The 13,418-nt window shown below is 37.4% G+C and overlaps 1 protein-coding gene across 2 annotated transcripts in view; it reads right to left on the bottom strand.

The window, feature by feature from the left end:
• NRF1 (nuclear respiratory factor 1) overlaps positions 1-13,418 on the bottom strand; it is a 142,185-nt gene that overhangs the window by 83,973 nt on the left and 44,794 nt on the right. For both annotated transcript variants that reach the window (XM_027840146.1, XM_027840147.1), the window contains exons 3-4: positions 11,186-11,300; positions 2,703-2,829 (exon numbers count right to left, since the gene is read on the bottom strand). In XM_027840146.1, coding sequence (XP_027695947.1) covers positions 2,703-2,829; positions 11,186-11,300 — 242 coding nt within the window. The remainder of the gene's footprint in view (positions 1-2,702; positions 2,830-11,185; positions 11,301-13,418) is intronic.

The following is a 13,418-nucleotide window of genomic DNA, read 5'->3' as shown; positions in this document are numbered from 1 at the left end:
CAATATTCGACCCATCATCTCTCTCTGTATGGTCCATAAGCTAAGTAAAAATGTAAAAAATATTTTTGGCTTAAGGACTGTACAAAAACAGGGAGTAGGCTGGATCTGGTACACAGGCTCTAAGTTTGCCATCTCTTGCTATAGAATCATGGCTGGTCATTACAGTGATCAGAGTTCTTAAGTCTTTCAAAGCTGTTTGTCTTTATAATGTTGTTACCGTTGAATAAATTGGTCTCTTGGTTCTGCTTACTTCATTTTGCACAGGATCATACAAGCCTTCCCAGACTTTTTTTGAATCATAATCATCTTTCATAATTTCTTACAGCCCAAAAGTATTTCATTATATTAATATACCATAATTTGTTCTGTTATTCCCCAAGTGATGGGCACACTCCTTTCCAGTTTTTTGTTGCTGCAAAAAGAACTGTTACAAAATGCTTTTTGTCCGGGTGGATTTTTTTCCCCTCTTTCTTTGCTCACCTTGGGGTATTAAAGCCTAGTAGTAGTATCACTGAGTCAAAGGTCGTATATACAGTTTAGTAAATTTTGTGGCATAGTTCCAATTTTTTTCCTAGAATGGCTGTAACCAATTCATAGCTCCATAAAAAGTATACTGGTGCATCTGTTTTTCTGAAGCCCCTCCAGCATTTGTCATTTTTCTTTTTTTTGCTTTCTTCCCTTGAAAATTGCCTGTTCATAGCTTTTGACCATTTGTCAATTGGGGATTGGCTTTTATTCTTATAAATTTGAATCAGTTCTTCACATAGCTTAGAAATGAGACCTTTAGCAGAGAAAATTTCTGTACTGATTTTCTCCCTTCTAAGTTGTTTCCTTTCTAATTTTAACTGCATTAGTCTTGTTTGTGCAAAGGTCTCTTAATTTTATGTAAGCAAAATTGTCTATTTTATCTCCTCTGGTTCTCTATCCTGTCTTTGGTCATGAACTCCTCCCCAAACCACAAAACTGAAAGGTAACTTCTTCTGTGCTCCCTTAATTTCTTTATGATATGGCCTTTTAATCTAAGGCGTGTATCCATTTCAAGCTAATCTTAGTAGATGATGTAAATTGTTGGTCTAATTTCTGATGTTTTCCAGATTTCCTACAAGTTTTTGTGGAATAATGAGTTCTTACCCCCCAGTAGCTGGGATTTTGAATTGATATGAACATTTGCCTAACACGTTCATTTATTTACTTCTCTATGTCATATACCTAATCTGTTCAATCAACAGAACCAAATTGTTTTGATGATTATTGTGTTATATAGTTTGAGATCTGGCACTGCTAAGCCCCTTCCTTCTACTTTTTTTTTTCTTCATTATTTCCTTCCTTTGAGATTTTTGACCTTTTGTTTCCCTGATAAATATCATCATTATTTTTTCTAGCTCTATAAAGTAATCCTTTCGTAGTTTGGCATTAAGTAAGTAAATTAATTAGGTGGCATTGACAGTTTAGAATGAGCACTTAATATTTCTCCAATTATCTGAGTCTGTGTTTATTACTATAAAGATTAGTTTGCAACTATATGAATATTCTGTAGTCACTTTAACAACATGAGAGTGTCTATATTTTTATTGCTGAAATGAATGAGTCTTTTTGGGGGTGGGGGAGAATGAGGTCCAGACTTATGATTTTATTGATATAGGGAACTCATAGTACAGAAACTCCCTTTACCAATGCAGTAAGAGTTGCCAGGGGCACTTAAGAGAATTCAGCATACTTCAGAAATATGACTTGAACTCAAGTCCTTCTGATGCCCAGACCATCCCTTTATCCATTTTGCCACAGGGCTACAACTTAATCTTTACTTAAAAGAAAAATTTGTACAACAACAATAACATTATAAAGAAAACAACTTTGAAAGACTTAAGAACTCTGATAAATGCAATGACCAAGCATGATTTCAGAAGACTCTTGATGAAATATGCTACCTACTTCTTGTGGGAGATAAGACTTAAGACGCAGAATGAGACATACATTTTTGTATATGAACATGGTAAATTTGGGAAATGTTTTGCTTGACTATGTATATTATTACAAGGGTTTTTTTTCTCTCTTTTTCCAGTGGAATGGGGAGAGAAAAACAGATGATTGTTAATTGAAATAATTTAAATAAAAAACAAACAAACAAAGTAGTTAGAGCCCTTGCTCTAATGTTAGAGTTCTAATGTGTTCTAACACACAGCAGACCTTCAAGATCATATATTTCAACCCAATGTCTAATTGCGGGACTCTGGATAAGTCAATTATCCTTCAACTGCATAACAAAGAACAACATCTACACTAATTTCCTCATAGACTTCAAGTTGTGAAGAAAACATTTTGTAAACTGTAAAGCACTCCCTAATTGTGAGTTATTATTGTTACCTCTCAGGTCTTCCCACTTTTTCAAGAAGAAGCAGAGGCTTAATGATTCAATGACTTGCCCAGGGTCCTAAAGCTCTGATGTTTCTAAGGCAGGATTTGCACTGAGTCCTGTTATCCTTAGCCATGGTCTAATGCTATACCCCCTATACTACCTGGCTGCCTCTGGGTAGAGCGTTTATTCCCCATACTAGAGTATGAATTCCTCAACAAGAGGGAGGACGATGCTTCATCAACTTCACACCCTCAGTGCTTACCCAAGCAAACACTGAATGATTTGTTGAAATGAAACCCTGTTAAAAGGAAAGAAAATACACACACGATTCATTTCAAACCCTTACCACATTCTCCAAAGGTGCTGCACCAAATACTTTAAAAACAGGGTTGGGTTTTGAGGGAGAGATACACAGGACAATCGCTTGCTGTCCCACTCGAGTTGTATATTCATCTAGCGTAGCTCGAAGTTTCCTGAATCAGACAGGGAGAAGAGAGACAAAGTAGATGACAGTTAATGCCAGAAAGAAAGAATGAACAATAAACCCACACTCTCAAATAACATTTATTTTGCTCTGAGTTCACTCTGATTAGGCATAATTTCTTTTAACATTAATCATGTTATTGAAAAAGTATGAGGTCTGGGACTCTGTTTAGTACACATACACATATAAATATTCTCCTGAAAACCAATGCTTGGACCATTTATATAATATAATGGCCTCTCAGAAGGGTATATCTGGACACAAAGTAAATCACACTACAGCGTATATGATGGTATCTTTCTTTTTGACCAGTACCAAGGTGTATTTTACTTATTCTTGTTCTTAATGCTATTGACATTTTCTTAGATATTACTTTCCCATATATGTACTTTCTACATGCTGTGTCCATGCTCAGTAAGGAATGAACTCAACTTACTTGCTTCTAACTTCCTGGCATAACATGTACCCATTACTTATGTCTCTTTTTTGCCTTCAGGCTCTGGTGAGAGAAGGTTTGTGTAAGAGAAAGAACAGCATCATCGTGGCTATGCCCAATCTCCCAAGTCTGTTACCTCCCAATGGCCCCTGGCCACTTCCCACCTTTAATCCTATTTAGACTCCATTCTCCCTTTGGCCACGGGGTCCAGGTCCCTGGAGTTCTGTGCACCCCAGCTTACTGGCCACTCCCATCCAGATCCTCCTCAGAGCCTTCCTCCAATCACCCCAAACTAGTTGGCCATTCCTAGATCTCTCCTACAGTCTTTCTGTATTATAAGGTCCACCTTGTCTTCATTACAGTGTTCAGATTCTCCAAATCTAGCCAAAGGCTCAGATTTCCTAAGATCTGGCGTGCTTGCATTAGTGATACAAATGCTTATATTCCTTAAGAGTCTGGCCAAGATGTTTTAATAAACCTTGTCTTTGGCTTAAAAAAAAAAAAAAGACAGAGAAGGAACAGCAGAAGGACTCAAACAAGATAGGGAAGGAGTAGGAGAGAGAGAAGAACTTAGGAAATAGATTCAGAGAGCATTCTAGAATTGTGAAGGGCAACGTCGAAGATTAAATTTGGGGAGGGGAGATTTGGAATAAATTAAAGAAAAGTTAAAAGATAAAAGGAGAAAGACCTGAGAAGGAATCAGAAAAAAAATAAATGGAAAAGAAAGAACAAGAAAAGGGAGAGAAGGGACAAGAGGAATAGGAGGAGAAGGATTCAAAGAGCAGGAAAACTTGAAGGGAAGAAAGTCAAAGAATGAGAAAAGGAGGTTATTTTTAAAAAAGTTTCATGATTAGTAAGTTAACTAAAGTTAAATGATTAGTAAGTGAAGGAGAAGGAAAATGAAAATGGATATCCCTGTTGAGGGGCTAGGAGATAATAAGTCACTGCCAAAATGAGAAGAGCAAGAGAAGAGTTAAAAGATCTCCCAAAAAGAGTTTGTCACCGCAGTTCTCCAGGGGAGAGACTATCAAGAACAGCAAAGTGCTAAGGCTCTCACTTCTAGTACAGCAAGGAAAACTGAGCTGTGGCCCACACAGAGTATACAATGCTTCTATTTCTGCCAGGACTGATCTTGTTCGAGGTACAGACTGATGTTCTTAACAATCTTTTTTGTGTGACAGATCCCCTTGGAATCCTGGTGAAGCCTATGGACCCCTTCTAAGAATAATGCCATTAAATGCCTAAAATATACAGTATTACATAAAGGAAACCAGCTATACTGAGAAAGTTATCCACATTTTTTTTTTAACCTTGCTCATGGACCCTAGGTCAAGAACTCCTATAAAAGGGAAAGGGGCTTGAGAAATGCCCCTCTATTCTTCAGGTTACCAGGGAGAATGAAGTGCTCCTTTAAAAATGGGTAGAAAAAGATCATAGGAGCACAGATTGAGAGCTGGAAGGGATCTTAGAGACCATCAAGTCCAACCCCTAACCTACAGCCCAGAGAGTTTAAAGGTCTCATTCAGGACCACAGAGCTATTTAGTATCTGGGGTGGAGCAGACCAGGTCTTCACTTCAATCCAGTAGAGCATGCTGCCTCTAACAAGGGCTTCAATGTGAACATGAAGAAGAAAGTGGATCTAAAGAGGCAGAAGAGAATCTGACTTTTGTCAAAAGATGGGAGGGCGGGAGAATATGGCACAGGAGGAAGGGGATAAGGACCAATGAACGCCCGGACCTAAGTAACAGATATGAAACCCTATGGAAAGGAAATAGGTGGCAGTCCTTCTAGGAACAATGGGGCAGATCTCTGTATCATCTCGTGAGAGATTCTACAGCCTCGGTCTGTGGAAGAAAAGACAAGCTATAGCTGCCGAGAAGTCCTGGAGCAGCCATTTATCAGCCTGATAACAACAGAAGAGAAGGCTGCAGGGGCAGGGGGTGTGATGGGGAGACGGCCAAGATTCACCAACCTTGACGACAGCCCCCCACTTGACACTGCTGGAAGAAATCTAGAAACCACATTCTCTCCATGGTACTGCCACAAGTTCCATCTTACAGATTTGCAATCTTGGCCTTATCCTCAAAATTTCATCCTCCCTTGCCCCCCCCCCCCAATCCAATCTGTTGCCAACATCTCTCCCATCTGACCCTCTTTCTCCCCTCACACATCCTCTCATCTGGACTACTGCAATGACCTCCTAATTGATCTCCTGGTTGCAAGTTTGTTCCTGTTTCAATGAACCCACCACACAGATGTCAAAGTGATTTTTCTTAACACAGATCTGACTATGTTGCTCTTTATTCAATTAAGTCCAATGGCCTCTAGGATCAAATGTGAACTCCTTTGTTGCCTTTCACAAACTGGACCAATCTATCCTTCCAGCTTCATGATACGTTACTTCCTTTCCAAAACTCTACAGTCCAACCAAATGGTACTTGGCTGTGTTCCTCTCAAAGGGTATGCCATCTCCCATCGTCATACCTTCATACTGGCCATTCCCATGCCTAGAATGCATTCCCTCCTCACTGCTACCTCATGCTTTTCAAGATGCAGCTCAAGCATCACCTTTTATAAGGCCATTCCTTACCCCAACTGCTCACTCACTCCTTTACTAAATAAATTTTATTTAGCTACCTTGTATTTATTTTGCATTTACTCGACATATATGTATTCTGTGAATAATTATAGATGCACACGTTATCTCCCAATGGAAGGGAACTTCCTTGAAAGTGAGGACTAAAAAAAAAAATTTTTTTAAAAAAGAAAGAAAGAAAGAAAGTGAGGACTAGTTCCTTTTCTGTCTTTGATTCCCTAGTGCCTGTATAGCTCCTGACACATAATAAAGACGGTTAATAAATGCTTGTTGTTTGATTGATTGGTCAATTTGCTGAGTGTGAGGTGAAATCTAGTATTTGCTTTTATTTGCATTTCTTTTATTATTAGTGATCTGGAACAAATTTTCAGAAAGTTATTACTAGTTTGCAATTCTTTTTTTTTTTCTCAATTCCTTTTTAAAGAGCAATTTGTTCATATCCTTTAACCACTTATCCACTGGGGAATGGTTCTTGGTTTTATATGTGTGTTAGATGCCTCTCTATCTTGGATCTAAGACTCTTATCAGAGACATGTGATATAAGATTATTTTCCCAATTGCCAGTATCTGATGTGGTCAGGTATTTATTTTGATTTATGGTTTAATATGTTGGTCTAAACTGAAGTTAAATCAAAGTGTTTTCTGATTTTCCCATTAGTTCTTATAAAATAGGAATGCTTCCCCTAGGGGATATATATTCATAAGTTTACAGAATACTGAGTTAAGGAGTTCAATTGCTTCTGATTCTTCCTTATCTAGTCTGTTCTGACTTACTTTTTTTCTCCAACACCAACTAGGTTTGAGTATTATTGCTTTATAGCACAATCTGAGGTCTAAAAATACTATTCTCCCTTCATTCTTACCTTTTCCCACTATTTCTTTTTATTCTTCCACTTAAATTTTATTATTTTATCTAGTACTATAAAGTATCCCCTTGATAGTTTGATTAGAATAGCATTAAGTCTATAAATTAATTTAGGTCACATCATCATGTTTGTAATATTTTTGTGACTTGCTTTAGTTAACCTGTAAGGATCCTCCTTCATTTGTCAAGAATTATCTTATTTTTTTTTAAAAAAAAGATTATCTTATGTTATGATTTTCCAGAAGCTTCCTTTCTGGACAGAAAGGCAGTGAAAGAGATTTCACAGGTAAATATTTACTCAGGAATGTCACCGATGGATGTTACTCAAATCTCTAAAATAAACACAATATTATTAAGTGCTTTGAACTCCATGCCCCAAAAGGCCCTCACTATAACATTTAATTCAAATCCTGCGGAGATTATTTGTATTTTTCATTTTGAGCAAATGACATTTTACCGAGAATCTAGGGCTCGGCACAGCTCGCACGACATGCAGCTTAATGGCTTCCTCCACCAGTCTTGTTCTCTAAGTGGATTTGTGATTAGCTCTGGCCTCAATCCTGCCCAGCTAGGACACAACTCAAATTTGCCACTACAATTTGCTGACGTGTGATTGTCGTTATCTCCCACTAACCAGCCTTTGGCTTCTGCCTAGCTATATCTTCCAATGAAGCTATTGACAGAATTATATCCAGTCTAGAAAACTAACTGGAGGGAAATTTGTAGAAACCAGTTTTTGATTATGCAGTGGTAGTTCCTGCATGATGTTATTACTCCTTTAACTTCCTCATATTCATCACAAATTGTGCGTGAAAAGGAATTTCAAATCATAGAGAATATGGTGCAAGTATATCATATTACTACTTCCCTTCTGCACAGTGGATTGTCACCCTAGTGAAATCCTCTCTAGGCAGTGAGGTGGCACAGTGGATAGAGCACCAGGCCTGAATCAGGAAAACTCATCGTCTCAGAGTCAATTCTAGCCTCAGACACTTACTAGTTGTGTGACCCTGGGCAAGTCACTTAGCCCTATTTGCCTCAGTTTCCTCATCAGTAAAATGAACTAGAGAAGGAAATGAAAAACCACTCCAGTATCTTTGCCAAGAAAACCCCAAATAGATTCATGAAGATTCAAATAGGACTGAAAAACAGCTTAACAACAAAAAACCATCATGCCAAAGGATATTTACAAATTAAATATTCAGTTATATCTTCAGTTAGAAGATCTAACACCAATGACTATAATGAACAAGGCTGGAAGCAGTGTCCACCATTTAGATATCTTTATTATTTATTGTCATTTCTAAACTATTCATAATCACAGACTCACAATCTCCAATCCTGGACAATCTTGGACCTCAAGGTCATCTAGTTCAGGCCTTGTCTCAGAATAAGGCTATATCTAAATTAACATTGTCTGTGCCTATTCGAATATCAATAGGAAGGAAGGAAAATCCATAGCCTCCCTTAATAATATAACCATAAGAATTTTTTAAACCAAGGTCAAATATAAATATATCCTACTGTAACAAAAGTCTATTTCCTTTTGTTCACTTTTCACCTATGATGAATGTCTCTTGATACTTACGAAAATTTAATATAAATACCCTTTCAGATAATTTAATCCATTCACAGCCTTCTCTGAAACAAATAACTTAAATCTTTTCAGCATTTCCTTTTCAGGCCTGTTTTCTAAACCCTGAAATCAGCTTGGTTACTTTCTTCTGGAAATTCAGAACTCTCCAATTATTATACTTGAATTAAAATATTAGTACTCCTACAAAACACACCAACCTTATGAGTGGGAAGGGACCATGGGGGTCATCTAGTCTAATCCATCTCTGAACAGATAGCTATTTCCTTTACAATATAATGCAATGTTTAAGTGGTTATCTAACCTTTGCTTGAAGGCCTCTAAGGATGAGGAACCCACTCCTGAGACAGGCCATTGTACCTCAGGGTAGAGCTAATTGTTAAGGCTATTTATATTAAATGACATTTTTATAAAAAATCATGAGACATTCATGTTTTTCTTATAAAGAGCCAAATCTGCCTCTTCATAACTTTTATCCATTGTTCCTAGTTCTGCCCTCTGGGGCTAAGCAGGATAAGTCTAGTCTCTATTCCATAAATTCTTTAAAGACAGCTAGGATTCCTCTTTCTTCCTCCAAATCTTTTCTCCAGGCTAAACACTTCGAGTTCCTTAACCAATCCTCTAATATATGATCTTGACCCTTTGGCTTCCCAGGGACTCTCCTCTAGAAGTTTTCCAGCTTATTGACCAATGTCATTCCTAAAATGTGGCCCTGGTATTAACAGAGTAGTCTAGACATGGTCTGACCCAAGCAGACACTGTCAGGACCATCCCCTCCCTAGAGCTGGATAACATCCCTATCTTTTGCTTTTGTGGCCATTATGGCATTGAGTTTTCTCTCCTTTAAAACTTCTGGGGGACAGCTAGGTGGCAGTGGATAGAGCACCAACTCTGGAGTCAGGAGGACCTAAGTTCAAATCCAGCCTCAGACACTTGATACCTACGAGCTGTGTAAACCTAAGCAAGTCACTTAACCCCAATGCCTAGCCAAAAACAAAACAAAACAAAGAAAACTTCTGGTTCTCTTTCAGATGAATTACTCCCTAACCAGGCCTCTCCCATTTTGTACTCAATGCAATGATTTTTTTACTCAATGTAAGACTTTACCTTTCTCTTTGTTGCATTTTATCTCATTAGAGATAAGATACCTCATTAGAGGCCCAGTGTTCTGGCCTATTAAGATCTTTTTGAATTCCAACTTCTATCCTGTGCATCAGCCATCCCTTCAAGTTTTTTATCCTTTGAAAATGATAAGTAGGCTATGTATGCTTAAATGCAAAAAGCAGATAAATTGGATACAAGCATAGGATCAAACATAGATCCCTGATGCACTCAATTTTCTTCAGATTGATACTGAATCACTATGACTACTCTTTGGGTCTGGTCATTCAATCATTTTCTGAAGCTAACCAACAATAGCAGTAGAGATTCTCAAAAGCTTTGCTGAAGTCTGGCCAAACTAACTACAGGGAACACGGTATTGTGAACAGAAAACTAGCTCTGCAGTCAGAAAACCTTGGGTTCAATTCTTGCTTCTGACTTTTATGAGCTGCATGATCTCAGATAGGTCGCTTAACCTCTACTGGCCTCAGTTTCTACATTTGTAAAATGAGGACAATAATGTCCCTTGTTTGTCATTAAAGCTCTTCATAACCTGGCCCCTACTCACCTTTTCTAGTCTTTTCATAGTTTCTTCTCATCCATGTACTCTGTGCTCCAGCAACAACGGCCTGTCTACTTGTAGTTCTTCAAACACAACACTCGGTTTCCCATCTCCGTGTCTTTGCATTTGTTGTCCTCCATTTTGGAATGTTCTACCCCCTTCACCTCCACTTCTTAATTTTCCCTGATTTCCTTCAAAACTCAGTTCAAATCTCATCTCCTGTCATCCAGCAATTGCTTCCCTTCTCACAGTCCCTTCCATTACCCTATAATATATTATCTTGTATCTACCTAGTTATCTACATGTTGTCTCCCCTGTTAAAATAAGATCAGAGACTGTGTTTTTTTATTTCTTTGTATCCCTAACACTTAATTCAGTGCCTGGCCACAGTAAGTGTTTAATAAATACTTTTCAACTTGACCTTAAAGAGCAATTATAAGGCTTAAATAAAATCATATATGCAAAATGTTTTCCAATAGAGAGCCATATAAATGCCAACTTTCATCACTATTGTTGTAATAATATTTCTCTAACTTTCCAGCCTAAAATTCATGATTTACTAAGTAAAAAAGAAAATTAGGCTATTTTTGCCTTTTTAAAACTATGCTGTTCCTCATGATCATTGCATCCTATTCTAGATGGTCAGTAAAGCATTGTTTGAATAACACATTCGAGAATTTTGCCAAAGTCAAACAAGTCAAAGCCAAGCCCGCTACGCTGGCCTGTCTAATAACAACATTATATTTTTGGTCTTTCATCCATTCTACTTCCCAGGTATTTCTCTGTTACTCTTATGTTGAGCCAATCATTTCTTATATCCTCGAAGTTTGATTTTTTTCCCTCTAAGTGAACTAATCTTAATGCTTTCCTACTGAATGAAGTTGATCATACTTCTGGCTCACTAGTTACATGTTGTTTTAAGCTTATGGAGAAATTTATTTTCTTTTCTTTAAGGTGTCCAATCAATCAATCAAATATCAACAAGCATTTATTAAGCACTTATTATATGCCAGGCACTTATGCAAATATAAAGAAGGAAACAGGCCCTCTTTTTTAAAATTTTTTTGAAACAAGACCTCTTTCAAGAAACTTAGACTCTTTGCTAAACTTGATAACCTTTCTAAGTCTGTCATCAACCAACCCACTACAGTGTTTATAAGGCTAAATCCACTGAAGTAGGAGAGTCTCACCTTAGCAATCGGGTCTGCTGCCTCTTCCGGATGGAAGGATTAGATTCAAAGACATGGGGTCGTTTTCGTTTCTTTCCTGTTGCCACAGCAGCAGCAGCAGCCATTCCCACAGGACCTGTAACCAAAATACATGGGCTGAAACTAAGAAGGAATTAAGACAGAAACTAAGACCAGTTCAAAGTGGAAATTGTTGTTTGTTTCAATAAGCATATGCATAATATTTCACTTTATTCTCACTTTATCCAATAGATAAAAAAGATTCAGTGTGACACAGCAGGCCCCCGGACTAGAGGCAGTTAAGACCTGAATTCCAGGCACAATTCTGTAACTGTGTAACCTATCCAGGCCTCAGCTTTCTGATCAATAAAATGAGGAGGCTAAATTCTGATACAGGTTCCGTTCAGTACTGTCATTCTGTGATTCTACGATAGCCTACTCAAGCTTTAAGTGTTAGTAACTCTCTATTCCAAATCAGTTATATTTTAAACTCTGAAAGTCTCTATGGTTTCCATGATCTTGTCTCCTAAGAAAATAATTATACCCACATTTTCTGACAAATCATGACAGGAAAATTAACAGCGACAAATCCCAAAGTTGTTTGCAAATATATTCTTATTGTCTTTAATAACCCATATTTATACAGTTTTTACAGCTTAAAAGCTTACAAAACATTTTCCTCACAACCAATTTGGGAAGTGGGTTTTGCAAATATTACTATCTTCTTTTTGTAAATTAAAAAAATCAGGTTTCCAAAAGGCTAAATTACTTTGCCCAATGTCACACAGCTTGTTATGTGGAGGAGCCAAAACTTTAACCTACATACCTTCTGACTCCAAATCCAGGGCACAGTGTACTGTACCCATAGCCTGTTAGAAAACTTCAATCTACCTAATTTACCCCTGTCTTAGTCAATAAAACTTTTCAATGTATTTACTAATTACATGTAACAACATACTAGTAAATGTAGATATCTTGGGACTGCTATAGGCTACCTTTACAACAAACAAAGATAAATGAACTTTTTTTCAAGGCAAAACTCCAATGCTATGCATCCTATGCTCTTGACACATTGACTATAAATTAAATTTTGTAAATGGAGTCTTTTAAGTGCATTAATGAAACTATTTAAAGGAACCTTGCAATGAATCCCTCCATAAAGCGACTCATCTGCTTGATAAATCTGGATTTTGCACGTAGCATTTTCTTATAACAGGCAAATCTATATTCATAAAGCATACATCTTCAAGAGGGCTTATGGGATCCCACTACTATTTCCATAATAATCATATGTGTTTTATGACAAGACAAACTGAAGCACTGACGTTAAGAGATTCTCCCAAAGCAATGGATTTCATTTTCACTTCTAACTGTTCCCATGCCTTTAAAATACTACCACCAAGTTAAACAGACACACCTAAGACACCAAAAAGAAATTAAACAACAACAAAAAGTTACTAAATAAATTCCTGTTGTAAGAGCATCTGGGAGGAAGTTAGAGGAACACCTTTGCCGAATGGGACAACTTTCTTTGGATCATAAGCCTCTTTTTCTGGGAATGTTGCCAACAAAGGAGATAATGACAAGGCCTAGCTGACGAAAGCATTACTCCTAGCAGGGAAATACATAATCTGGAAGAGATGAAAACTATCACCCCAACCCTACCAAGAGAAGGTTTATGAAAGCAGGACTGCCTTGTCATTGAAACAAAAAATCTGATGCCTAAAGTGAAAGGTAAGCTTCAGGAAAATTATAATGTGAAGTCCTGCCTCTCAGGTTCTCAATTGGCCAGGGATGTTTCTTTCTACAAACATTCTTTTTAAATTGACCACATTTATGGATTCTGCAAACAACTAAGATCAAAAGAATGCTAACTTACATATTCTCACAGATATACTGAATGTGTATCTGTTTATGGCAATTTAAACCAGTTTCTCTGAAAATCAAAGTTTTATGTCATCTTTTATAAACAAAGAGGTGATTCTACTGAAGCACTATCAGTACAGCACTCACTGGAGCTACTTCCCTATTACTGAAGGTGTCTGTTAAAGGGACTCCCATAAACAGAACGTAATATACCTTAGAGATGGGGAGGTGAGTCATAGAGTAATAACTTACTATTTTATCTCCCTACTCAACCACAGCCAGCAGGAAAAAAATCCACATATGTGGTGGTATTTTAGAGGCATGGGAAGCATTGAACTCCAATTTTAGATGGTACACTAGGACCCAACAA

Source organism: Vombatus ursinus, unplaced genomic scaffold (assembly GCF_900497805.2).
Source record: "Vombatus ursinus unplaced genomic scaffold, bare-nosed wombat genome assembly UNPS02014839.1, whole genome shotgun sequence".
Taxonomy (NCBI): Eukaryota; Metazoa; Chordata; class Mammalia; order Diprotodontia; family Vombatidae; genus Vombatus; species Vombatus ursinus.
Note: the sequence above shows the minus strand (reverse complement) of the source record. Positions and strands in the feature narration are given on the sequence as shown.